The sequence below is a fragment of the Myodes glareolus genome, chromosome 1 (assembly GCF_982192425.1).
Source record: "Myodes glareolus chromosome 1, mMyoGla1.1, whole genome shotgun sequence".
Classification (NCBI taxonomy): domain Eukaryota; kingdom Metazoa; phylum Chordata; class Mammalia; order Rodentia; family Cricetidae; genus Myodes; species Myodes glareolus.
In genome coordinates, this window is record NC_142026.1 from 53,668,375 (window position 1) to 53,695,744 (window position 27,370).

Genomic DNA, 27,370 nt, shown 5'->3' on the forward strand with positions numbered 1-27,370 from the left:
TTAGTAGTTAGTTCTATCGTGTTTTTGAGGAACTGCCACACTGACTTTCACAGAGGCTCTACAAGTCTACATTTGTCCTCACTGAGACAGCCTATAAAGCGGCAGAAAATTCACCTGGCAGGTTTACTACCCAGTGTTCTTTAAAAAATAAAAAGTAAAATTGTCTTCACTACGGTTTCTATCGTATGAAGAGACACCATGGCCATGGCAATTCTTATAAAAGAAAACATTTAATTGGGTAGCTTACAGTTCAGAGGCTTAGTCCATTATCATCATGGTGGGACAAGGCGGAATACAGGCAGACATGGTGCTGGAGAAGGAGTTGCGAGTTTTACAACTTGATATGCAGGTATCAGGAAGTGAACTGACTCACTGGGCGTGACTTGAGCATATACGAGACCTCAAAGCTCGCTGCTGTGGGAGCTCCTCCAGCTCCTTCAGCCAGTAGCCTTTAAGATAACAGCCCACTTGGACATCATTTCTTATACTATAACTGCAGCTGTGAAGTCTGCGCTCACTCTCTTGCTTCCGGCTCTCACTTCCAACTGCTAGACTGTGTTCCTGTTCCCTGTTCGTGCAGAGGACTGTGATCTAGGACAATGATCTGTAAGTCTCCCCTAAATAAATAACGCTTTATTATATGTAATTCTGAACTAGTGTGGGATTATTTTGTAACTTCCATCATCAGCCCGTCTCCACAGTGGCGTGTTCCTTCCAACAAGACCACACCTACTCCAACAAGGCCACACCACCTAACAGTGCTATTCCCTTTGGGGGCCATCTTTTTTCAAATCATCACAAGAATCAAGATTGAAAGGATAAATGGCCCAATCAATAAATGGGCAATGTATGGAGCAGGCAGTTCTGAAAAGGAGGCATACAAAATGGCCAACAAACACATGAGAAAAACCTTTAGCAGCCTTAGCCACCAGGGAAATGCACTGAGCTCCCAGTTCACTCTGCCAGCATGGCTATCTACCGAGAAAACTAGCGGAGCTCTTTAACAAGGTACATATACTGCTTGGGTAACACTTTTAAGCCTATAATGAGGGGCACCACGTGGTCAGTGTGCATTCACCTCGCTAATAAGGACATGCCGATCTGAGCTCCCAACACTGGTGCTGAGTTAAGAATGTCCCTCTCTCAAAGAGACAGAAAAAGCAATTATAAAGCAGGAAGATGAAGGCTGCCACGGGGAGACTCTGGATGCTATAGGAAATGATGATGGGAAGGAAGAACCCAGGCATGAGGAGGCCCCCAGCAGCAGGACCTGGAGGAGGCTGGAGAATGCACATTCCTCTAATGGCAGTTCAGCTCCTTTGTGGAAAGCTGAAGGCTACTCACCTCACCAAGCTCCCACGTGACCACCTTTCCCTCTCAAAAGGGGCAACCAGGCATTCCAAGATCAGCCAAGCTGGAGTGGTCAGGACCTGTGTCTCTGTCCAGAGGGCACCTATCGTCCACCTGTCTGTCTGTCCTCTGCTGGTCACAGATCTTGTCTGGTGGTGCTGCTCAGAACAGAGAGCCAGAAGGAGGAAAGAATGGCCAGAAACAGGATGGGTTCTGAGTGGCAAGGATGAGTCATTCCTCAGACTCCACCAGAAGTAGTCAGCTCTCAGGACAGCACAGAAGCAGCTGTGTCTCCACGATGCCACTCATCTGGGGCAGCCCCTGGTTAAGGTGAAATGAGGAAGGCCTCCTGCCTTCCACAGGCTCTAAAGCACTCCATCAGGGTATGAGAGGGAGGCAGGACAACCACAGTGGGGAGACTGCTCCCAAGCAGATACCCTCTTTCCTGAAGCCCGACTACACTTTGTCAGAGGGGCCTCTGATTCCACAGCAGGAGGTGGTGGTGGTTCCCCCAGGGGACCGGAATGCTCACTGGTATTCTGCAGAAGTGGGGTGCAGCTCACAGTGGAGGTCCAAATCTACCCACAGGATAACCTTGTGACCACCATCTCATTCCTCACTGCCATCCTCCACAGACTGCAGGCATCTCTTGAACACAGCGATGCTCAGAATAATAATGCAGCTAAATCAGACGTAGGTGTGCCACCTCGGGCTCTGTGCCCATTCCCTGGGCTTAGATTGCCGGTCTATCCCTCTCATCGTTGCTTCTACCAATACATCACAGTCCCTCAACCTGTGTCTGCCCATCTACAGAATCCCACCGCTGAGAACAGGGAAAACATGGGACCAGGTAGTTGGCACAGAAGCTGCCAGACACCTGCCTCACCTGATCAGTGCATGATCCCCATCTCTGGGGGGAGCACTCAGGAGGTGCAGACTCTCAACTTCCTCCTGCCCTACCTTCCCTGCAGGCTCCTCCCAGCAGATAAACAACTGAACACCAAACTAGGGGGTTGGCCACTCTGCCTCTCCTGCCACAATTGCCAAGTTTTCTGTTTCCAGATATATCCTCTCTCCTCCTCTCTCCTAAGGCCGCTCTCTGCCCTACCCCACATGGATTCTGGATACCTGACACCTCTTTTACCCTCTTTTGTTTTTGGTTTTTGAGACAGGATATTACTCTATAGCTCAAGGTGGCATCAAATTTACCATATAACCCAGGCTAGCTCTGAACTCTAGCCCTTCCTGCCTTAGCAGGCATTTGGGGCTTACAGGCATATGCACCACACCAGATGCCCACATGGGCCAGTGTAGCTGAATCCTCTGCAGCAAAATCCCCTGCACTCACTCCCCTCTCTTCCAGCCATGTCCTTCAAAAGCAGCTTCTTCATTCACTATGAACCCCCTCTCCTTCTGGTTGTTCTCCTCTCCTTCCCCCCTCCTTCTGGCTGTCCTCCTCTCCTTCCCTCTTCCTTCTGGCTGTCCTCCTCTCCTTCCCTCCTCCTTCTGGCTATCCTATTCTCCTTCCCTCCTCCTTCTGGCTATCCTCCTCTCCTTCCCTCCTCCTTCTGGCTATCCTTCTCTCCTTCCCTCCTCCTCCTGGCTATCCTCTTCTCCTTCCCTCCTCCTTCTGGCTATCCTTCTCTCCTTCCCTCCTCCTTCTGGCTATCCTGTTCTCCTTCCCTCCTCCTTCTGGCTGTCCTCCTCTCCTTCCCTCCTCCTTCTGGCTATCCTATTCTCCTTCCCTCCTCCTTCTGGCTGTCCTCCTCTCCTTCCCTCCTCCTTCTGGCTGTCCTCCTCTCCTTCCCTCCTCCTTCTGGTTGTCCTGTTCTCCTTCCCTCCTCCTTCTGGCTATCCTCCTCTCCTTCCCTCCTCCTTCTGGCTATCCTCCTCTCCTTCCGGCTATCCTTCTCTCCTTCCCTCCTCCTTCTGGCTGTCCTCCTCTCCTTCTTTCCTCCTTCTGGCTGTCCTGTCCCTTTACCCTCTGCCAACCTTCCTCTCACCTATTCCCGGACCCCAGAGCTCACCGGTGGATTCAGGCATGGCCCATTCTCTTTTGCCCTCGGTTCCCTTCCACTTTGCCGTCTATAAGTCTCCCTATCTGTGGTATAAGCCTCTGGACTGGGTCTCCCACTAGAACCCAGCATGGAACATTCCCGCTATGCTCTGGTCTCACAGCCCTCGTGCAGCTGAAGGCAGACTCCTGGCATAGCATGCTAGGCCAAAGCCCAAGGCTGCCCTTCAACTGCAGAGCTTCCTGCACACCGTCTCTGCATCTGCGGCCTGTCAGCTCCAGCCCTGCCTGCTGCACACAGAATCTGGGGCCATGGTGAGGCAGGGCAGTCCCTGCCTTCCTCTTGCTCACAAACTTTCAGTAGCCCCTAGTTAGCCCTTAGATAAAGGAAAATACCATGATCCTGACTGTTTCTCACAGGCAACTGCAGGCAACCTCTCTGTCAGGAACCAGTTTCTGCCCTTTCACCTGGCTCAGTGGCCCCCAGATCCCAGGAAGCAACTTTTTCAAGGCTCCCTCATGCCCTCACCCAGGTCAAGTCCGTCTCTGCTCCCAGGTAGGAGAGGGATCCTCCTAGAATGAATGCACTGAAAACCTCCTTAAGTGTCCTCAAAAGGTTGGAGTGGACCTGAAGAGCAGGGACAGTGGCGGACATTTGTGGCCCAGAGTAGAGGAATTTGTGTCTCTTTGTCTGGATAAGATAGCACGACAGCACACAGGCTGGGGACTTCTGAAGCATGACTGACCTCACTTCCAGAAAAAAGAGGAGGCAGGCATGCTAACATACAGCTGTAACCCCAGGACTTAAGAGGCTGTGGCAGGAGGAGCACGACTTTGGGGCTAGCTTGGGCTACACAGTGAGACCTTGTCTCTCGCCTTAGGGTTGGAGGTAGGCTAAAGGAGACCACTGCCTTCCTAGTCCTAGCCAGGTACTTTTTCAGTCCCACTCAGAGCCAGGGGGTGCCCACCAGGACTGGACTGCTGTCCTCTCGGGCCAGCAGGACAACCTTCTGGGAACTGCTGCACCCTGGTGCCCTTATTGCCCCCACACACATCCCTGGAAGAAGCCCAAGCTAGACTGCCCCCCCCCCACTGAAGTGTTCTTATTTCCCACATATTAGTTCCTAGAAGAGGCCCAGGCTAGGAATGCCCCCCCCCAGTGAGCTTATTCCCCCATACACTCATCCCTGTAAGAGACCCAGTCAAGATTCCCCCTAGCACCCTTATTCCCCACACACTCATACTTAGAAGAGGCCCAGGCTAGACCTCTGACACCAGTTCTCTTAAGCCTACCCCTCCACCCCCCCCACCACTCACCCCTGGCTCCTCCCTACAGAGTACTGCCATCTCTATCATGGGAGAAAGAAGGTCAGATCCCACACAATTCTCTCCCCAAGCAGAGATATGCTCATGAGCAGCCAGTGGGGCCAGAGGCTCAGAGCCCTGCCACTAAGACTCTAGCTGATTCACTAGGACTACTTTAGAAAAGAAAAAAACAAAAACAAACAAAAAAACAAACAAAAAGTCAAACCTGCTGGAGTAGCCCATCCCTACAATCCCAGCATTGAGGAAACTGGGGCAGGAAGCTAGAATTTGAAGGCAGCCTGAGCTACCTAGAGATACTTTGTTTCAAAAAACAAATACAGAAAAGCAAAGCCAACCAAATAAAAGTGGAACTAAGGCAAATGACCCGGGAAAGGTAGAACTCAGAGGCCTGGCTGGACTTTGGCTCCTCCTGATTTAATCTAAATTTAAGCAGGTATCTGCAGGTGCTGACGTAAATAATTATACAGTCCTGGGTGCTCTCGGCCTGTGGATTCTCCCGGGTGCCAGGTAGAAAGAGCCTACCCTACCTGGTTGGTGTATACAAAACACAAGCTCCGGTACTGCAGACAACACTTAGTCTGTCCAGGAGACTGCACAGCTTCTCCCAAGTGATAAGGCCACGTCTATCATGTCTTCTATAGGTCAGAGAGCCTGAGAGAAGGATTCTCATCATCTAAGGAGGCATGTGACAGCTATGATACCCCTACCAGTTTGACACCACCAAGAAAGGTCAAGGCCGCCTCCTAGGGAAGCAACCAAGGAGCAGGGCCCAGGCTAAGACAACCTGAGTCCTTTATGAAGCTGGAGTGGAAGGCAGCTTGAGCTTAGAGATGGGGAATGAGGCACAGGTGATGTGTGCTGGGAGATGTGGGTGCTGCCTGGCCGTGGAATAATGGCTGTGAGTATCATTATACCCGGGGGTTGCTCACACAGAAAAGCAGCAGCAAACCAGGTCTGACAGCACATACCTACAACTTGAGCACTCCGTCAGTGGAGGCAAAAGGATCATGAGTTTGTGGCCAGCCTGGACATAGCAAAAAGCCAATGGCTTCGATACGAAGCTCAGTAATAGAGTAGTTATACACACACATACATGTGCCCCCCTCCACACACACAGACACACCAACATGTGTGAGGGGAGACGAGGGATCGCAGGCCTCACCCTGAAACCAGAAACTGGAGTCTCCTGCCACAGGCCTGAAATGACAAGAACTATACGAGGCAGAGATTTATTTGTGCAATCTTTTTTTTTCTCCTTAAATATTCACAGGTCACAAAACTGCCTCTAGGCATTAAACCCAGGATTAAGACATCAATTAACTGAGGTCTGAATGCAGCACTGATTAAAATAGTAGCAAGACAGGATGAAGTATTTCCCAGATCAGTCTCTAAGCATCAAGGTGCCAGCTTGTTGAATAAAACCCATTAAAAGGGCCAGGAATTCCATCTCTCCCAAAGATGAATGCACAGGAAATGGTTCTGTGGGAGCCAGGTGGGCAGGAGTTCAATACCAAAGGACTCCCCAGGCCCTGCCCCAACATCCCCTCCACACTGGGGACTGAGCAATCAAAGGGAGATAGCTCGCACAATAACAGGAGGGAAAGAAAGGGGTTGGCTGGAGTTGCAGCCCTCGGGAGGTTCCTCCAGCAAGTCCTCTCCAACAAGCCATAGTCAAGTTCAGCCCCTAGAGGAGTTGGGGACAGGCAGGTGGGAGGAAGTCCACTCCACACCTGGACCATACCAGTCTGTGCCTGTAATGGCACAGACAAAACAGGTGCTCAGACACCCGGACCACACCCGATTGGGCCTGTAATGGTGTACACAGAACAGGTACTCAGATACCTGGACTACACCTGACTGTGTCTGTAATGGTGCACACAGAAAAGGTACTCAGACATGGGTTTTGCTAAAGTACAGACTCCTCCTTGGGCACTGGTGCAAACAGAGCAGGAGGAAGCTTCGTGTTTCTGCTCTCGTCCTGTGAATGTTTCCTTTATTTAGGTTCCTATTTAGATTCCTATTCAAGGCCACATTAATGACTGAAGGAATGTTTGTCTACAATCCCATGAAACTTGACCTAGATCATCCCCCCTTCAAGGCTGAAGGCATAGAGAGTAACTAAGGTATTTAGCCTCTAGGGAACAGGAGGCTTAAGAGTTTGCAACCAGTGTGGGCTGTGTAGTGATACCCAGTCTCAAATACAAAACTAAAGATTAACTAAGGTATGGTACTATGAACTTTACAACATCCTAGTCTAATGCCCTGTGCTGGTTGTTTTTTGCTTGGTTGTTGGTCAACTTGACACAAACCTAGACATACCTGGGTAGAGGGAATTTTAATTTGGAAAATGCCTCCCATAAGACTGGTCTGTAAGCAAGTCCATGGGGTACTATTTTGACTGATGACTGATGTGAAATGGCCTGACCCTATGTGGGTGATACAGTCCCTAAGCAGGTGGTCCTGGAGAGCATGAGAAAGCAAACTGAGCAAACCGTAGGGAGCAAGTCAGTAAGCAGCGCTCCTCCATGCTCTCTTCTTCAATTCCTGCCTCCAGGTTCTGCCAAGTTCCTGCCCTGATTTCCTTCAATGATATACTGATATACAAGAGCAAGAAGTCAAATAAATCCTTTCCTTCCCCAAGTTACTTTTGGTCATGGTGGTTTTTTTTAATGATTTATTTTTATTTCATGTACATTGGTGTCTCGACTACATGTGTGTCTGTATGAGGGTATCCGACCCTCTGGAACTGAAGTTACAGACAGTTGTGAGCTGCAATGTGGGTGCTGGGAATTGAACCTGGGTCCTCTGAGAGAGAAGTCAGTGCTCTTAATGACTGAGCCGTCTCTCCAGCCCGGTCATGGTGTTTTATCACAGCAATAGAAACCTAACTAATATATCCCCCAAAGACATGTCAATGTCCCCAATTATAGTTCTGAGCTGCAGTCACTTTGCACCCCGAGAACAGAAGCGCCTCACAGACAGATCACCCCCTGAGGGGGCAATTGTCTCAAAGACTGAGAATACTGAGAAAGGAAGGGTGTCTTGTCTACTCAAGCAGGAGCAAACATCTCATGGGAAACAGATGGTTCCCTCAAGTGCTAAGACTTCTCTGGAGTCATGTGCCAGAACCAGAACTAAGACAAGGATCAGCTGGACCCCAAGTTGACCCAAACTCCTTAACTGCACAAATTTCTCAGTCCTACCTGACCCCCTCAAAAACTCACATGACGCTCATCAATGGCTGAGACTCTTGTTCTCCATCTTCCCAATATAATCACGGTGACTACACTCCTTTCCGCTTGGTTCCTGAGGCTAGTGACCAGATCCAGTTTGTAGGGTCAGATGTCTGGTACAGGACTTTGGGCAAGTAATGCTCCCCAACCCGTCCCCCCACTTTCTGGTATGCAGGAACCAAGTACTATCTCTGCCTGGGGGAATCTCTGGTCCTTACATAAAGGATCTGTGAAGGGTGCCAGGACTACTCAGAAGGAGACACAGACGGTGGTCTATACTTTCCATATACTAGGTATCTAGGTCATCGTCTGCACACAAATTTGGGACATGTTCCGGTGCACCTCTGTCCTGAAGCCCCTAAAGATTATATCCTATACAGGCAGTAGGCAGGGGAGCAGAAATGGTACCTACAGGCCGCATTTTAATGCATGCAGGCCTCTTTAACTCCATGTAATTAACACTTCTAAAAGCGGTGCATGACTCAAATGAACACGGCCTCACTTAAAACCGAAGGAGATACACAGCAGCCATGGATACACTCACTCTTCCGTGAGTACTTAGCTGCAGCCCTTGGCACGCAGCTATGAGAAAAATGAAGGCATCTCCTTTTATTTCCTACCCTACCTCCAGATCAATTTCATCCTCTACAAAACAGCAAAGCAGAAGCCCAGTCTGAATTATGGCAGTGACATGCCTGCTCTTACTGAGATTCAACTTTTGACCTATACGTTCCGGCCACAATACTGAGCAAAAGGAAAGAAATGTGCACTTATGATCTTGTGTTTGTTGGAAGAGTACAATTATGGAGGAATTTACAGGAAATCAAAAAAGGCACCGCTTGAGAGGATGGAAAACAATAAAACAGTCACACAAAGGAAATGAATGCCACCCAAAAACTAAACACAAAACCTGAGCTGAGCGCCGGCTCCCATCCCGGGAGACCTCCCAATCAGACTCGTCCTGAAAAAGCCCCCACATGCCCAAAATGCTAATCTGGGTCTGTGGTGGATGCCAGGGATGCTTTCCTACACAGTCTCTGCTCTCTGGTCCTGCTGTGCTTAACCCTAGACTCAATCCAAGGATTCCAAAAGGGCTAGGAGTGAGCTGGGAGAAAGCTGGCACTCAGGTAAGCCTCAGACTCCAGGGCATTTAGCTGAGCAACGAGAGGCTATGCCAGACTATGAAGCCAACAGCCTGGACTCATGGCTTTTCCTTGGGTGAGTTATTAACTCTCTGGGCCTCAGTTTCCTCATCTGTAGTATGGGAATAACTAGAGCAGCTACCTCATATATCAGGAGCAACAACCTCTTGAAATAGAGTGGCATGTCCAGTGTTTATCAGCATAGGTCTTGCAGGGGAAGTCTCGGTAGGGACCGGCGTTATTCAGGCACGCTGTCTCATGTAATCACCACACCATGCAATCACTTCATCAGCTTTGCAGATGAAGAAACAGGACTGGCAAATCCTTCCATTCTTACCATAAGTTGGGTATGACCACACTTCTGTACGGTGGTCTTGATAGGGACAGAGACTGGAGCTAGTCTATACCTGAGCTGACAGTCTCCCTGTCAGATTCCATCCATGGGGCCGAGTAGGAGTGAGCAGACAACAAGAGCATTCTAGACCTAGGAGTGGATGAGTGTGGTGGCATGGACCTACAGTTCCAGCATTGGGGATGAAAAAGCAGGCAGATCTCATGTTTGAGGCCAGCCTGAGTTGCATGGTAACAACCCCACCCACGAAAAATAAGCGAAAGAACTCCCAAAACTATGACACCAAATGGTACTTTACTATCACAGAAAGCCCACCTGCTCTGGGAGACGAAGGACCCGCTGCTGCTGCACCCTGAGCCCCTCCTTGGGTTCTGGCAAGGAGGGCAATAATTGTGGCTATGATGGATCTGCCAAGATCAACTGTATCCCTACAGAGACTGGGCCCTGTGCTATTAAAACACACCCCTGAGGCGGCAAGGACAATGTGACATTTCTGAAATTGTTCTACTACCATCAAATGCCAAATAAGTCCTTTTTGCTGCTCGCTTTAATAAAGCTGAGCAGTATTCTTATAAACGCAGACTCCACCTTGGAGCCTCGCAAATGTCACTGGAATTAAAGTGAGCTTGCTCTAAAGTGACGAACTAATGGCTCATCCCTCAGGGAGATGCTGGAGCTCACAAGCCAGCTGTGGTCTCCAACACACGCCCCACTGTCAATGACCTCAGGGGAAAGTCACAGTGGGGCAGATGGTGGACAGGGGACAATCCTGAGTACTCGGGACTTGTTCTGTGGAGTGAGCTACGGAGAGATGGACACTGGTTACTTGAAACGAAGAAGAGATGCCATGAGCCTGAAGGATAGTCTCCATCCTCAGAGTGTGTGGCTGTGACAGGTGCGGGGCCAGGGTTACTACTGACACTTCTACCCGTCTCCCATGGCACCTGCCTCAAACTCAACTCACCCGAGACAAGTCTCAGATCTGTCACCCTGCTGGCCCCATGGCCACATGGCCCCTGAGCAGTCCCCTCAGGGCAGCTGGTCCTCACTCCTTCTAGCCGAGTCTCCAGTTAGAGGCTAAAACACAAACCTGATCTGTACTCTCCCAAGTCCTTCAAGTTTCCTGTGCTTTCTTCTCCTCTCGGGACAAAGCCAAAAGCCTGACAGCAACAATGTCCGTCCATCCACTCAGGGTCCACTTCCCTTGTTTTGCACAGCCAAACAAGGCCCCCCCCCCATGTCCTTGAACATAGGATACCCTAGCCCACGGTTCCCGACCCCCACCTCATCGTGCACCACCCTCACCTCCGCTGTGTTTAGCACACAGTATCCTCACATTTTAGGGCTCACAAGTCAGATCTCCCAACTAGGCAGAAAAATGTCACCACACAAACTCAGGATCGGAAGTGAGAAGCCTTCTGCACCTCTCCCAGGAGTCTACCTGTCTCTCTCCCACTTTCACAGGAAGTGCAGCCACCCAACAAAGAAAGACTGCTCTGCCGCCACCAAAGAGCAGCTCAGTGGCCTGGGAAGAAAAGCAACGGCATGCAGAAGCTACGCCCAGCCTGAGAAGGTTCACCCCCAAAGCCACCTGACAAGCCAGCAGTGCTGCATGGAAGAGCTGCCTACAGAAGAGCCACAGCCATGAAGAACATGGGTAACAGGGTGGCCCACATGTCAAGACTGGTTCTCTAAGAAAGGTGGTCAAAATAACTGTCTCTGTTCTCCGTGAACTGAGCACAATTAGCCCAGGTAGTCACAAGCTGAGGACTCACCATTCCACGATCTCTGGGTGAAGAATTGTGTTGTTGACATTGAACCTTTAGAGAGAAAATACAACAATGGCATTAGTTGGATGTCCTATATTGTATCCCAGTGAGAAGTACCTTATTCAACACAAACACATCATGACCAAAAGCAGCCCCGCCTTTTAACTGCCTGGCTCTCTGACCCAGAGAAAGCTGGTGCTTGCCTCCTGCAGGCCTGGAAGCCTGGGCTGCCACCTCTAAGTGTGGTCAGTTAGAGAGCAAGCATTTGACTATAAAATACCCTTCTTCCCTACTAGACAGACCCTTATCAAGTTCATTAACACACACATAATGGGGGAACCATAAAGGGACAACAGAAAGAATACTGGGATGAGGAAACTGAGCTTGCACAAATGTGATGAAAATACAAAATCCTTTTTAAAAACAAACTCATTTCAGGTGCATGGGTATCTGTGCTCTGTGTGCATTCCTGGTGCCAGGGAGGCCAGAAGAGAGTGCTGGATCCCTGGGACTGAGGTTATAGACAGCTGTGAGTCATCACGTTCAACAGTCTCCAAGACATACCATAGTCAAAATGCCAAACAACAGCACATATGTTGGTGGTCCTGAACTCCCAGTGGCTAGGCTTTGAAGTTGTAAGGTTTTTTACTGGGATTTAATGAGAAGGTTCTACAACTGAGTGGTTCAACTTTCAGTTTCTAACCTTAAAAAGGCTGATGGGATACAACACAGCTGTCAATCAAGGAGTTTCTGCATCTTGCAAGCATAATGAGAAACTCAATTCACCACACACAGGGTACGATCCTGGTGTGTTCTGATCAGCGGCCAATTCCGCACCAGAAACTATGACAACCAGAAGGCAGTGGGAGACCGTTCAAAAAACTGAAAGAAAAAAAAAACTGAGAACAAAGAAATTTCAGCAAAGATATGCTTCAAAAATGAAAGAAAAGGGTCTCATTGTGACCTGTGACCCTGACTATATGAGAGGCACCATCAGGGCTCATCATGTGGAAGTGCATGTCAGTTTGCATGTCCTGAAGGGTAAGACCTGCTGTGAGCCCAACTGTCTGGGACACAGGATTCAGTCTGATTGACAAGTGTCCAACTCCTTCACTACTTTCTGTTAAACCAGAATCCATGAGTCACGGAGAGTCTTTGTAGATCTGGAGCCCATGGTGATTGATGAGATCCAAAATGACCCAAAGTGACTAATGCTACCCAAATGATGCCACTAACAACTATGTCCATGTTCATTACATCACTAGTGAGATGACCAAGCCAGATAGGGCTTGCAGCTTCCTCGGTTTCCACAGCTTTAAAGAGGGTTCTTATTCTACTTCACTGCTTGATGGTGGCAAGATGTCTGAACTGGCATTCTGCAAGTGTTCATACCCTATAGCTCCAACTTGATCCCCACACCCCCTGGAGCACTCAAACTGTGGCTTCCTGGAGGACAATGAGGCTGTGTGACATCAAACACCCAACCCATGCCAACCTCGGCCGCTCCTCATTCAAATGCTTCCTCCGTCATGACAGAGCCACTGCTCAAAGGGGCCCCACCACGAATCTGACAGAGTTCTAGAGCAGCTTGTACCCTATCCTCGTATGTACTTCCCCTTGGCTGCCTACGCCCCAGCCATCTCTGCAGAGGCCACTGTGAGAACTGTTCCTAGCAGAGATCAGTAACAGCTGCTCTGGACCTGCCAATCAGATGATAACATGTGACCCTCAGCACAGCCTGACACATGGCCTGCTGTCTCCCATACTGTGGAAATGTGCCACCCAAGGATATGAATGCCGCCATCACTGTCACCAAGACTAAGAATAGCAGCCATGTGGACTGGTGTCCCATGGACTTCAAGGCTGGTATCAACTACTCGCTTCCCAGTGTGGTGCCTAGGAGTCTGGCCAAAGCGCAGTGTGCTTTGTATTTTGAGCCATTGTAGAGGCCTGGGCCTGCATGGACCATGAGTCTGACTTGAAGTATGCCAAGGGGACTTTTGTACACTGGTATCGGGGAAGGACATGGAAAGGGGAGTTGCTTGAGGTCAGAAGGATATGGCTGCCCTAGAGAAGAATTACAAGGAAGTAGGCGTCAACCCCTGTGAAGATGGGGATGAAGGAAAAGACAGACTACAGCTTGGAGCATGTTCACTACAGTTATGGCAAAATCCTTCAAAAAGTCTCCTTGCATTGCTTAAAAAAAAAAAGAAGGAGAATTAAAACATCTCAGATAAACAAAATACGAGGGAATCATCTCTAACACATTTGTCCTCCAAAAATTCCTTCAGCCTGAACGGGCACTGCAGAGTGGCACGGCTCTACGTGAAGAAACAGGCACTGACGGACCAGGGAGATAGTTCAGTGGGTGAGGGCACTTGTGAGCTTGATGACTGGACTTCAATTCCTGGGACCCACTTGGTGAAAGAGAATCAACTCTCGCAAGTGGTCCTCAGACCTCCACATATGCAACATGCATTACATATGCACACAACACAAGTGAATAAATGTATAAAGGGGGGATTTTCTGGTTTGTTTTTTAAAGGCAGAGGTTGGTGCCAGAGAGATGGTTGGTGGTTTGGAGCATATATTGCTCTTCCAGAAGAAAGGAGTACGAGTCCCAGGACCCATTTTGGGTAGCTCCTGTAATCCAGTTCCAAGGGATCTAATTCCCTCTTCTGGCCTCTGCAGGCACTAAATATGCATGTATACACTCACACAGATTTGAATACACATACACAGAAATGAATAAAAGAAACCTTTAGCAGGGGTCACTGGTAAAGGTGACCATATAGGTAAATATGGAGGCAGCAGAAATGTAGCTTTTGCTTGTAACACCTTAAAAATTACCAACAGACACATGCATACATACACATGTGATTATGCACATACACACACACACACACTTGCTCACACACACACACAAAATGAAAAGAGAAAGATATCAGATGCAAAAGCCCACTAACAGGCTAACTTCATTCATCACCAAGCGTCAGGTAAATAGGGAGACAGAGGTAGTTAGGAACTGGAGTGAGGGGCCTGGAGAAACGACACTGGCCATAGGGGAGAACAGGGCTTCATTTGACTGATGAAAATGTTCCGAAACTGATAATGATGGTGGTCATATAACTCAGTGAGCACACCAACCCTATTCACAAGAATCAGCAGAGGACCCATGGGTAAGTCCTTGGCCTTATGAATTCCACAATCCCCTCCTCAGAGGCATAGGCAGAGCTGTGAGTTCCTGACTTCATGCAGCCCAGGGACTCTCCATGACCTCATAACTGGAGATCTAATGCCATGGATATAAGAAACAGCCTTACCCTGACCAAGGAAAGGAACAGGGATGGGCACGAAAAGGTACCAGCAGCCTTAGAGGATTAATTTCTGAAGTTTTGGAGACCCTGAAGTACACAAGCAAGACATCTGGGTTCTAAATCAACTTAAATACTTCAAAATCAAAGTAATGGGCCTGGAGGGATGGCTCAGTGGTTAAGAACACTTGCTGCTCTTACAGAGAACCTGGGTTCAGTCCCTAGCACCTACCAGCACACAACCATTTGTTACTCTGGGAGATCCAGTTCCCTCTTCTGACCTCTAAGGGCACTGCCTGCATGCTGTGCACAGATACACATGCAGGCAAACATTCATACACATAAAATAAAAATAAATGAATCTGAGAACAAAAGAATCAGATTCCTACCTGTGGAGTATCAAAGAGACTATAGACAGCCAATATAGCTCAGAATGGAGAACAGAGCAGCAAGTCACACAAATCAGGACAATACAGATGTTCCTCCCATCAACAGCTAGCTGCATCTCATTTCACACAATGCATATACCCACGTGCATAAGACACAGCTGTGCAAACACACATGCATGCACAGGCAGCAAGGTGGGACAGGGTAAGATGATGGCACATAGACACAGCTGCACAGACACACACATACACAAACACAGCTGTGAGCTTTAGAAAACTAGACAGAAGACATATAGAAATGTGTACTTAAGAGATATCCAAGACACACTTTGGAGAGAGCAGGGATTCAAGGAACATACCTAAACATAATAAAGGCAATATACAGCAAGCCAACAGCCAACATCAAACTAAATGGAGAGAAACTCACAGTGATCCCACTGATATCAGGAACAAGATAAGGTTGTCCACTCTCTCCATATCTATTCAATATAGTTCTTGAGGTCCTAGCTAGAGCAATAAGACAATAAAAGGAAGTCAAAGGGATAAAAATGGGAAAAGATGTCACTTTCACTATTTGCTGATGATATGATAGTTTACATAAGCAACCCCAAAAATTCTAACAAGAAACTTCTATAACTCATAAACTCCTTCAGTAATGTAGCAGGATACAAGATTAACTCAAAAAAATCAATAGCCCTTCTTTACATAGATGACAAAAGGGCTGGGAAAGAAATCAGAGATACATCATCCTTTACAATAGTCACCAACAGCATAAAATATCTCAGAGTAACTCTAACAAAACAAGTGGAAGACTTGTATGACAAGAACTTTAAATCTTTGAAGAAAGAAATTGAAAAAGACACCAGAAAATGGAAAGATCTTTCACTCTCTTGGGTAGGTAGAATTAACATAGTAAAAATGGCAATTTTACCAAAAGGAGTCTACTGATTCAATACAATGCCTGTCAAAATCCCAGCAAAGTTCTTCAGATCTTGAAAGAACAATACTCAATTTCATATGGAAAAGCAAAACACCCAGGATAGCCAAAACAATCCTGTACAATAAAAGAACTTCTAGAGATATCACAATCCCAACTTTAAACTCTATTACAGAGCTACAGTACTGAAAACAGCCTGGTACTGGTATAAAAAGAGACAGAAGAACCAATGGAACTGAATAGAAGACCCAGATATTAATCCACATACCTACGAACACCTGATTTTTGACAAAGAAGCAAAAAATATCAAATGGAAAAAAGAAAGTACATTTAACAAATAGTGCTGGCATAATTGGATATCAACATGTAGAAGAATGAAAATAGATCCTTATCTATCACTGTGTACAAAACTCAAGTCCAAATGGATCAAAGACCTCAACATAAAGCCAGTCATACTGAACCTCATAGAAGAGAAAGTGGGAAGTAGCCTTGAACACATTGGCATAGAAGATCACTTCCTAAATATAACCCTAGTAGCACAGACACTGAGAGGAACAATTAATAAATGGGACCTTCTGAAACTGAGAAGCTTCTGTAAAGCAAAGGACACAGTCAACAAGACAAAACGACAGAATGGGAAAAGATCTTTACCAACCCCACATCAGACAGAGGGCTGATCTCCAAAATATACAAAGAACTCAAGAAATTGGTCATCAAAAGAACAAATAATCCAATAAAAAAAATGGGGGTACAGACTTAAACAGAGAACTCTCAACAGAGGAATCTAAAATGGCTGAAAGACACTTAAGGAAATGTTCAACATCCTTAGTCATCAGAGAAATGTAAATCAAAACAACTCTGAGATTCTATTTTACACCTGTAAGAATGGCCAAGATCAAAATCACTGATGACAACTTATGCTGGAGAGGATGTGGGGTTAAGGGAACACTACAGCATTGTTGGTGGGAGTACAAGCTGGTACAGCCCCTTTGGATAGCAGTATGGCAATTTCTTAGAAAATTAACAAACTATCTACTTCAAAGACCCAGCGATACCACTTTTGGGTATATATCCAAAGGATGCTCAATCGTATTATAAGGACATGTGCTCATCTATGCTCATAGCAGCATTGTTTGTCATAGCCAGAACCTGAAAACAACCTAAATGCCCCTTAACCAAAGAATGGATAATGAAAATGTGGTACATTTACACAATGGAACACTACACAGCCGAAAAAAATAATGACATCTTGAAATTTGCAGGCAAATGGATGGACCTAGAAAACATCATATTGAGTGAGGTAATCCATACCCAGAAAGACAAATATATGTACTTACTCATAAGTGGCTTTTAGACATAAAGCAAAGAAAAAAAAACAGCTTACAATTCCCAATCCCAGAGAACCTAGACAACAAAGAGGACCCTAGGAGAGACATACATGGATCTAAACTACATGGGACATAGAAAAAGATAAGATCTCCTGAGTAAACTAGGGGCATGGGGACCATGGGAGAGGTCTGAAGGGGAGGGAAAAGGTAGGGAGGGGAGCAGAGAAAATATATAGCTTAATAAAAACAATAAAAAGAGAGCTATCCAAGTTACTCACAGATGACATATCTGTCATCTGTGTGCTAGGAAGAACATATTCCTAGAGCCCCAGTAGATGCCTGAGAATATAGATAGTATTGAACATTAAATAGACCATGTTTCCCTCACCCAAGCATGAATAGCTATGGTAAAATTTAATTTACAAATTAGGCACAGTAGGAGGCTAGTAATAAGTAATAATAACACAGAACAATTACAACATACTAGAATAAGATTGCCAGCATCAATAGACTTGTGCTTTGGAAAACTAATTACAAGTAAAATAAGGCTTTCTGAACACAAGTACTGGCTGATTTGATAATAGAAACAGCCACTGAGAGACTGATGGGTGAGTATCACATGCACCACGGATAACTGACATGTCCCGGATAAACGATGAAAGATGGAACCCAGAACAACATAAACTTATGAACTCGCATAGCAATGCATGCAATCTCAGCCATGCAGGGGGCTGAGGTAAGAGGACTATGTTTGAGGCAAGCCTGGACTACACAGTGAGACCCTGTCTCAAAATTGCAGAATGTGAGTGAGAGCTGAGAACAGAGTTCAATAGTGGGATGCATGTGTTGGGGTGCCTGGCCTATGCACAGCATTCCCATTCCCTCCCACGTCTCTCCCCTAGTGCCTCCTTTCTCTGGGCCTCACCTCTTACTCTGTTACCCCATGCTTAGTCTTCGGGGCTCCTAAGCTGGGACAGGAGCCTTCAGTGAGTGTCCTATCCTGAAGGCCATGAGCACTGACTTGGGGTCCTTATGAATTACAGAGTTCTAGAATTTTCCATGTAGTATTTTCAGATTGTGGTTAACTGTGAGTGAGACTGTAGAAATCAGAAATACAGACAAAGGAGGAATTATTCCCTATGCCCGGACAAAGGCAGGTATACATAGCACACAGGATCATCCAGACATGTACATATACACATTCTGATAGTCAGATACACATATATGGAAAGACCCACAACCACATAAACAGGGACACACAGACACAAATGGTACACACAGACCAAGGCAAACACACACAGACACATAGAATTCCAATGGACAAACACACTCGAACACACAGAAGAGTCCAAAAGTCTGTGTGGATAGATTTAACTCTAAGTAATGACATGCAGATATTCCACATTGTGACCTCAGTGCTAGTAGCACTTTTGCTAATGAGAATATGTTTGTTATGTGAAAAATCACAAACCCAAAACCCTACTGTGCCTGTGAGGGTGAAAGGCTATCCTCGAAGGGGAAGGTGGACAACGCAAGGGTGAACAGGGTGGGCCTGGCCCAGGGTGGGCCTCTATCTCCTCCCACCCCCACCCTAAAGTTTCTAACCCTACCCCCATCACTACACACACACACACACACACACACACACACACACACACACACACACTAGGAAGCTGGGGCAGGTTCTCCCATCATGGAGATTTCCATGGGCCATAATTCGAAATCCAATCCTAAATATTAACTTGATATGCAAGTTAACAGTTACCCAAAAGTCATGGTCCTCAAACCACAAATTGGCATTTTGCTGTAAATCGTCAAGTTTTAATAATGTCCCTCTAACTTCCTGGGTTTTAAAATTCACATCATTGAATATTAATATCCTTGCATTAACAAGTCCCAAATTCAGCATTTCATATTTAACTGCTTATTTAAATGGAATTAATTTGTAACCAATTGTCTTCAAATATGCAAGGCAATTTAACTAAATGCCAAAAGATAAGAAATATGCTTATTCTCAATAGCCAGCTGATGTGAAATAAGGACCATATTTCTCTCTCAGATGACGGCATGAAACAGTGAACTCGGCAATTTGCTGTCTCCACCAAGAGCTCATGGGCACAGGTTCTGCCTGTCTGGAAGGGGGATGGGCTCATACCAGGGAAGCATCCCCAATACATGTCTTGACTCTGATGGATGGGTGGCCCTCAGCTCAGTTCACATGCCCACTCCATAGAACCTTCATGGTCAGTTTCCCAGTCTCAGGAAACTGCCTTAAAATGTACTTTCCCAGACACTAGCAAAGATCCATGCCATTTGACTTAGTCGTGGGTTGCAGGAGCTGACTGCTCTAGGGACCCTGTGCCTGGAGTACACAAGAAGAGGTCTCAGGTCCTCTTCACTCAGGTCTGCCCCCCATCTCTAGCCTACACACCAGACTTTGCACCCACAGCAGAGCCTGGTAATGAGTACTTGACCCTGCTCCTGTCCACCATACGGAAAGGCCTTCTACTAAACGCTCCCTGGAACTTGTCTCTGATCCAGTAGGGTCCCCAAGCATGGCCCACAGGCTGGGCAGACCCCTCACTCAACTCAAAAAACCACAGGGCTAAGCATGGCACCATGGGCTGGGCAGACCCCTCACTCAACACAAAGACCACAGGGCTAAGCCTGGCACCATAGGCTGGGCAGACCCTTCACTCAACATAAAGACCACAGGGCTAAGCCTGGAACCATACGCTGGGCAGACCCTTCACTCAACACAAAGACCACAGGGCTAAGCCTGGTACCATAGGCTGGGCAGACCCTTCACTCAACACAAAGACCACAAAATAATCAGACACCATAGCCTCTTGTGAGTCCAATGACCTGTGGCTTTAGCAAGATCTCTTTGACTTCCGACATGTCTACCTCTTCCCTCACTTCCACCTCCCTCTTCCTTCTGCTTGTCTACTGTCCCCACCTCTCTCAAACCAGGCGTACACTCTCCTGCGGGCCTCAGGAGGCCTAAGGCCTGAAGCTGAGGTTACACATACGGGACAGTACCCCAGGTAGGTAATCCCCATGAAGCCACACTCTGAAGTAAAGTCACAAACCAATTCCCTGGCTGGGAGGGTCTGGGAAGGGTAGATTACTAAGGCTACTGCTACCCCTCCTTCATGCAGGCCAAAGGGAAACGGCAGCCTGGGAGGCCCATCAGGACAGATGGAGAGAGCTAAACCTGAGTATCCACCTAGGCAAAAGGTCAAATAGATTCAAGATGAAGAGGCATTTCAAGAGAGACATTTAAAGAGATCAAAAGCACCAGGAATGCGGAGCTTCGTTCGGGTAGTGAGAGGTGACAGAGGACAGAGCAGTTGCACGTTGGAAACTAGGACAACAGCAAGATTCATCTTGCTTAGGAAACAGGCTATTATTATCCAGCAAACAGCTGGGTCACTAAGCAGGCAGGTAAATGCCATCCTGAGTCATGGTGGCCCTTGAGGACAAGGTCTCTGCCTAGCCTGACTCAGAGACCAATTGGAGATAGAAATAAGCTGTTAGCTACCTGGTGAGAGGCATGGGACTGGGCTACACCCAGAGCCCAGGAACACAAATATGACTTTTAACTGAGAGGACCTGGGGGCACTTAAACCAGCGGCCAGGACCCAAAGTCAGTGCTCATGGAATGTAGAATAGAGGACACTGATGAAGGCTCTTGTCCCAGCATAGAACACCTGAAAATCACACAAAGGGCAACAGAGTGAGAGGTGAGGTCCATAGAAAAGGGGTATAAGAGACAAGCTTACTTTGGACCAGACAGAGGAGGGAATATGGGTACCATATACAGGCCAGACATACCAAAGCAGAGATCATGGGTCAGACTCTGGTCAACAGCTCATCACATGGGTACAGAAGCCAGCCCATACCCAGCATGGAAAGCTGTTACCCAGCTCAGCTGCAAGGGGGCCCAAAGAACACCATAGGCAGCCCCTCACCATATAGGTGCATCCCATGAGTGGGAAGACTGTGGAAAAGTAAGGCAGTCCTTGGTTCTCAGGAAAAGGTCTCCAAGCCAGACATGGCGGCACATATCTATAACGGGAGACGTGTGAGCTCCAGGCCAGCCTAAGCTATAGAGCATGGCCTTGTCTCAAAACAAAACCAGACAAGCCTCAAGATGTCCATGGAGTGGAGGCTTACAGGGCACAAGCTCCCTGAGGTTCTGAGAATGACCAAAAAGACTCGGGGGAGGAGCAAGGGGCGGAAGCTGGGATCTGCTGAGCGAGAGCAAGGTTGGAGTTTGCAGCAGGGAATCCTCTCAGTGAGGCCCCCAGTGACTGTGATGGCCGCGTGGGGTCCCACCTGCCTTCTTTGGTGAAACCTCCCAGTACAGCAGTGATCTGCCACAGCAGCTTCACCCCAGGACATCACCGGTAACATAATCCCACAGACCCTGGTGTGGGAGAAACTCAGCATCCTCTCAGGCAGGGTTCGGATGCTGCCACTTACAGTCAAACAGGAATCAGGCCACTGATCATGCTGGGTCCACTTGGCTATCACACAGTTGGGGAGACCAAGGCTCATGGGGTAACAGATTTGAGCTACCGAGCAGGCTTTGGCCCCCAGCTGTCTCCGTTGGTCCCCACCACCCAAGCAGTGCTGTGATATATGTGGTAGTCAAAGTCACAGAGTCAGTCAGTGAGAACCAGCCACCTATATGCAGCACAGGGCCCTTCCCACATGGCTGAGACCCCAGCAGAGGCTGCAGATGGTGTGGGTTGTGAAAAGTGAGCAGGGTGTTGGGGCGCAGGCACTTGGCAGCTCTGGGGCATTAGGAGGGGAAGGCAGTGATGAGGCAATGGGCATTTCAGCAAGCTAAGCTGGTCACCACCAGGCCACTTAGGGCAAATCCCCAGGAGGATTCAGTAGTTTGTGCCATAAAGAAGCAAACTGGATACCCAGTGCCCCTGCCCCACAGCTCTTATCAGCAGAGAAATGATACATATTCATGAGCTCATAATCCCTTCTAATCACCCCTCCATCACACATACACAGATTCCCTCCTGTGGCTGAGACTCATACATAATCATAAGGAGCTTCTTCCGGGACCACCTCAGTCCACAAAAGGACAACAGAGGACAAAGTGGCTACAGAGAACCTGTGCTTGGGGACACTGTGGCTCAGGTGCAGGAGCATGGCTGAGGACTGTTTGCCTCCTCAAGGGCCCAACTATAACAGTAGCAGCCAGACCACTCCAGCCCAGACCTGAGGACCCAGCCTGACCTGGTGGCACAAGTGCAGCCAGCAGGCAGCACCCTCTGGGGGCGCGTAGGTGAGGGGTGACAAGGAGACAGACCAGAGAGGAGACCCGCTTCCTGAGTAGGGATTAGGGGGCTCAACCCAGAGCCTAACTGGGCAGTGAGTTAAGGATCAGGGCCATGGAAGACACTGGGAGTTGTTGAGAACTGGGCTGACCCAGGACTGGGGATGGTGTTGATACAAAAAAAAAAAAAAAAAAAAGACTATAAAGCACAGAGCCACAGCACAGAGCACTTTTAGGCCTGCCTGGGCTAAACAGAAAACAAAACAAGGCTGTCAATGTGGGCAATGTGCCTTAAAGGGTAAACTTGCTTTGCCCAAGCCTGTCATCCTCAGCTCAATTCCCAGGATCTACAGATGGAAGGAAAGAACCAGACCCCACAAGCTGTCCTTTGACCTCCACACACCCCATGACACTACACTCACCCCCCACATACACACACATCCAATCGATCAATGTAAACAACAACAAAAACAAACAAAGAAAACAGCTACTCTTGCCACACAGTGCTCAGGGCTCTAGGGCTCTTCTAAGATGGAGCCCAATAAGGAGGGCTGTTTTTTTTAAGGCAAAAGACAGAGTGATTTTACACAAATGATTTCTCTACACATTTCCTCCAAACACTTGATCAAATCCATTCTTATCACCCTCCCATATTTCATGTTCATGCCCCGTGCAGGCAGTCTGGGAAAGATCAGTTGACAAAGGTCGGACTCACTTGCTGATGCCCTCGAAAGAGGCCTCTCTGCAGACACTGCCACTGTCTGTATTGACACCACGCTGTGGGGAGAAAAAGAAGGTGTGAGAACAGGTGTGTCACACAAAGACCATGGGGCACTCCCAAGGCCTGCCTTGGGATGTCTGTCTCTTCCAGCCAGACTCAAATAGAAGAGAACAAGGAGGCCTACCGCAGCCCAGCATGTCCTGCCCCTCTAGCCTTTCCCTGGCAAAGAGACTCCACAGCAGGGTAACTCTTAGCTGGGCCCCAGGGCCAAAATGGAACTTCTTTCCTCGTTCAATGTGAAACACAGAGAAATCCAGAGACAGCAGTGCATGCTAATAGTTCTAGCTCTAGGGAGGCTGAGGAGGGCTGATCAGTTCAAAGCTAGCTTGGGCTTTACAGACATTCTGTCTCAAAAGCAAAAACAGGAACCAACAAAAAGAGAAAGAAGAAAATTAGAGGAAGAAGCAGCAGAGGCACCATAGATTTACAGCATCCCAGGTACACAGCAAGGGATGGGTCTAGATGGGCCAGATCACACTGCTCGCATTGCTCAGATACTCAGGCCCAGGCAGGAGCAGGGCAAGACAAGCAAGAACCTGAGACACCTTAACCAAAGTCAACAATCATAGAACAAAAATATCTGAAAAACGAAAACACCCCCCAAAAAATAACAATGACAGCTGCAGATTTTTCTTGTAATCATCCCCTAAACAAGATAGTGTAACATTACACACAGAGCATTGTGCTGGCTAGCTTTATGTCAATTTGACACAAGCTAGAGTGATCTGAGAAGAGGGAACCACAGCTGAAAAAAATGCCTCTATTAGACTGGCCTGCAGTCAAACCTGTGGGGCTTTTTCTTGATTATGATTGATATGGGAAGGTCCAGTCCATTGTGAGCAGTGCCACCTCTGGGCAGATGTTCCTATTTGGTATAAGAAAGAAGGCTGAGCAAGCCATGGGGAATAAGCCAGTAAGCAGCATTCCTTCATACCCTCTGCATCAATTCCAAGTCTCTGTCCTGCTTGAGTTCCTGCCCTGACTTCCCGGATGCTGGACTACAAGCTGGAAGATGGAATAAACCCTTTCCTCCCCAAGCTGCCCGTTTAGGTCATGGTGTTTACCTCAGCAACAGAAACCCTAAGACAGGCACTTGGCATTGCATTAGGTGTTAAATTTAACCTAGCGATGATTTACTGAATATGGAGGGTATGCGTCGGTTAATGTAATAAAAGAAACTCCTGCACCTGTACTGTTGGGATCTCCAGGGGGTCTGGGAACCAACTCCCCATAGATACGCAGGGACAACTACGGGAGGCCTTGGCCTCCATCTGCCTCCTTTTCCTAACTGTAAGCAGATAGCCAACGGGAACGCAGCCATACACTGAAACAAAACAAGGGGTTCAGAGAAAAGCAAGCCACCCCAGAGAGGGAGACACTCTGAGCAGCCACAGCTTTCTCAAGAATCTTAAGCTGATCCCTGTCCAACTGAGATCCCAGATAAAACACACTGGGCCAGCTCTGACCACAATCAAGACAGCTACCCTTCATGCTTAGCCACAGAAGGAGCACAGCAAAGACAACAAATGGGAGGGGGGTATTACTGTATAAATCAGTCAGCAAAGGAAAGAAAGGCCATTCTGGAAGCAAGAAGGGCTCTGTGTGTGAGAGTCCTACCGTCAAGGACCTCCCTAGCCCCACTTGGACACCAGGAACCCACCCCACACACCTGCCCCACCCCAGGCTGTGCTCTCCTTAAGGTTCAAGAGTGTGCTTTCAAACTGTATTATCATAGGGGATTCAGGCTGCGAATAAAGAGTGACAATAAATAATGCCATGAGCTTAAGCTGGATACGGTTACATCTCACAGGCTGGTTTAATCCCAGGAATGCTGGCAATGCCTTGCCCACTGTGGCCACATGACCATGCACATCACATGCAGATGTGAGGACAGCATCTTAGACACAGCAGCCATTAGGACTACACAGGTGTTCTTACTTACCACAGATGACTATTTCTCAGTTTCTCTTCTGTGTTTACTTGAGACCATGTCTTATGTAGCCCAGGCTAGCCTCTAACTCTGATTGTCCTGCCTCAGCCTCCCTCTATGCCTAGCTTCTTATTGTACAATCCTCCAAGCAGCTCCCTACAAACACTTCCTTGGTGCCAAGTACTGCACGGCTCCCACACACCAGTCACTTACCAACGTGAGGAGGGCAGAGGGCTTCTGTGAGGTCAGGACACTGGCAATCTGAAAATCAAAAGAAAACCCACTTTAGAGTAGTGTTGGGTTGATTCCGAAATGTCTCAGATTCATGTTTTAAGTAGCTACTTTGTGGCATTACTTTGAAGGCTGCAAATCCTTTAGGAGGTTGTGTCTGGCTGGCAGAAGCAGGTCACGGGGTGGCATTTGAAGAACGTTTCTATGGCTCCTGATTCCTGCCTCCCTCTGCCTCCTGGTCTGCTGTGCTGGGAATCCTCACCACCACATGCTCCTGCCCTCACACACCGCACCCATGGCTGAAACCCTCTGACACGGAGCTGAAAGAACCCTTCCCCTGCTCAAGTTGTTTGTCTCGGTGTCTTGCCACAGCCATGCGGGACCAATCCAAACATCAACACAGTGGAACGGAGACAACAGACAGCACTCATCTATGAAGCAGGTACCATAGTCACCCCACCTTTAAGACGAGGAAACTGAGGCTCAGAGAAGCAGACAGACTCTGGAAAGTCCCACAGCTATGGAACAGTACAGAGGGTGCAAAGCTAAACCTGGCACACTCCTCATCACGCGACCTGCCTCCAGGTACTACACAGACCCCTGGCTCTAACAGCCGGAGCTGCCCACTCTCAAGGCCAGTACCTGTGTGCAGCTTCCCTGCCCTCTAGAAAGACCCATCCCATTAGACACCAGCCCCAGCAGCCTCTCGTCCTCAGGGCAGATGCCTCCCTGCCTGCCTGCCACTGATCTCCTGGACTAAACCGAGGGGAGTTAGTGTTCCTCAACTCCACTCTAGCTTCCACCCCCACCCCCTCAGGTCTCTGCCCTGCATGCTGAATGCTTCCTCTCCAGTACCTTGAGTGAGAGGACAAGGGCTCACCTCTCCTCATCTCTGCTCATCTTCACTGATGGCTGGGTCATCTTCCACCATCTTGACACTCCATCACATCCCACTCCAGCCCCACAAGCAGGTTCAGTCACTCCCTTCTCTACCCACCCTCAGCTGACTGTCCTCCATCCTCCTGACAAAGCACTCATCTCACCAGCTAGGAAACCTACAGCCCAGAGCGCTGACCACCTTGCTGGGAGCAATCCGGTCCTCTGGCCAGCCGTACACAAGTCATGCTCCTCACCCCCACTGTAAGTTCTCTGACACCCTCAACACAGAGGAGGAAGGTGGGCTGCTGGAATGGACTGGCTGTACTATTGCTGAAACGCTCTACACCGCACGTATTTAAGGTGGATACTTTGATGAGTTTTGACATAAGTATACGCACTTTTCAATACTAAAAAGCTCCCAGAGAAAAGCTGGAACATATTGAAAGCCATGAAAAAGAAGATGCACCTGCCATCCCTAGAGACAGTTCAGCTCTGTGCATAGAAACAGAGAACTGTAATGACATTTGGATCATATGAAATTATATGCTTCGCTTATTTCCTGTCATTAAATATTCTTCAAACATGCAATTTTTAGCAGTCACTACCACTGGGGATGGTAAACGTTCAATAAGTCTTTGATTATGGCCCATGTCAGTCATCTTACACACATCATCTCATTTAACCACCCATAAAAGCGCTGCTACAAAACATCCAGGACTCAGAGACGAAAACGCCTGTGTGAGGGCTATAGAATTTGCCTAAATTAACAGTCAGTAAGTAGCAAAGCCAGGACAGCAGGGATGCCACAATGACTAAGAGCTCCGACTGCTCTTCTAGAGGATCCAAGTTGGTTCCTAAAACCCCTATCACTTGCTTACAACCACCTAGAATTCCAGCTCCTGGGGAATCAACACCCTCTTCTGGCCTCCACAGGCAGGCCCACACGCACACACACATATACTCATACACTCACACACTCACTCACACTCTTTCTCTCTTTAGAAAGAAATATCAAAGCCTAGATTTTACCATGTGTCTATAGGAAATTCTTAATGGACTCAACATCATTTACTTAATCTCTCCCTCTGCTGGACAT

The 27,370-nt window shown here is 47.9% G+C and overlaps 1 protein-coding gene across 1 annotated transcript in view; it reads right to left on the reverse strand.

Annotated features, from left to right (window-relative positions):
• Positions 1-27,370, reverse strand: part of Pepd (peptidase D) — a 136,551-nt gene that overhangs the window by 82,385 nt on the left and 26,796 nt on the right. Inside the window, exons 5-7 of the mRNA XM_048448771.3 lie at positions 25,378-25,425; positions 23,169-23,230; positions 11,193-11,237 (exon numbers count right to left, since the gene is read on the reverse strand). Coding sequence (XP_048304728.1) covers positions 11,193-11,237; positions 23,169-23,230; positions 25,378-25,425 — 155 coding nt within the window. The remainder of the gene's footprint in view (positions 1-11,192; positions 11,238-23,168; positions 23,231-25,377; positions 25,426-27,370) is intronic.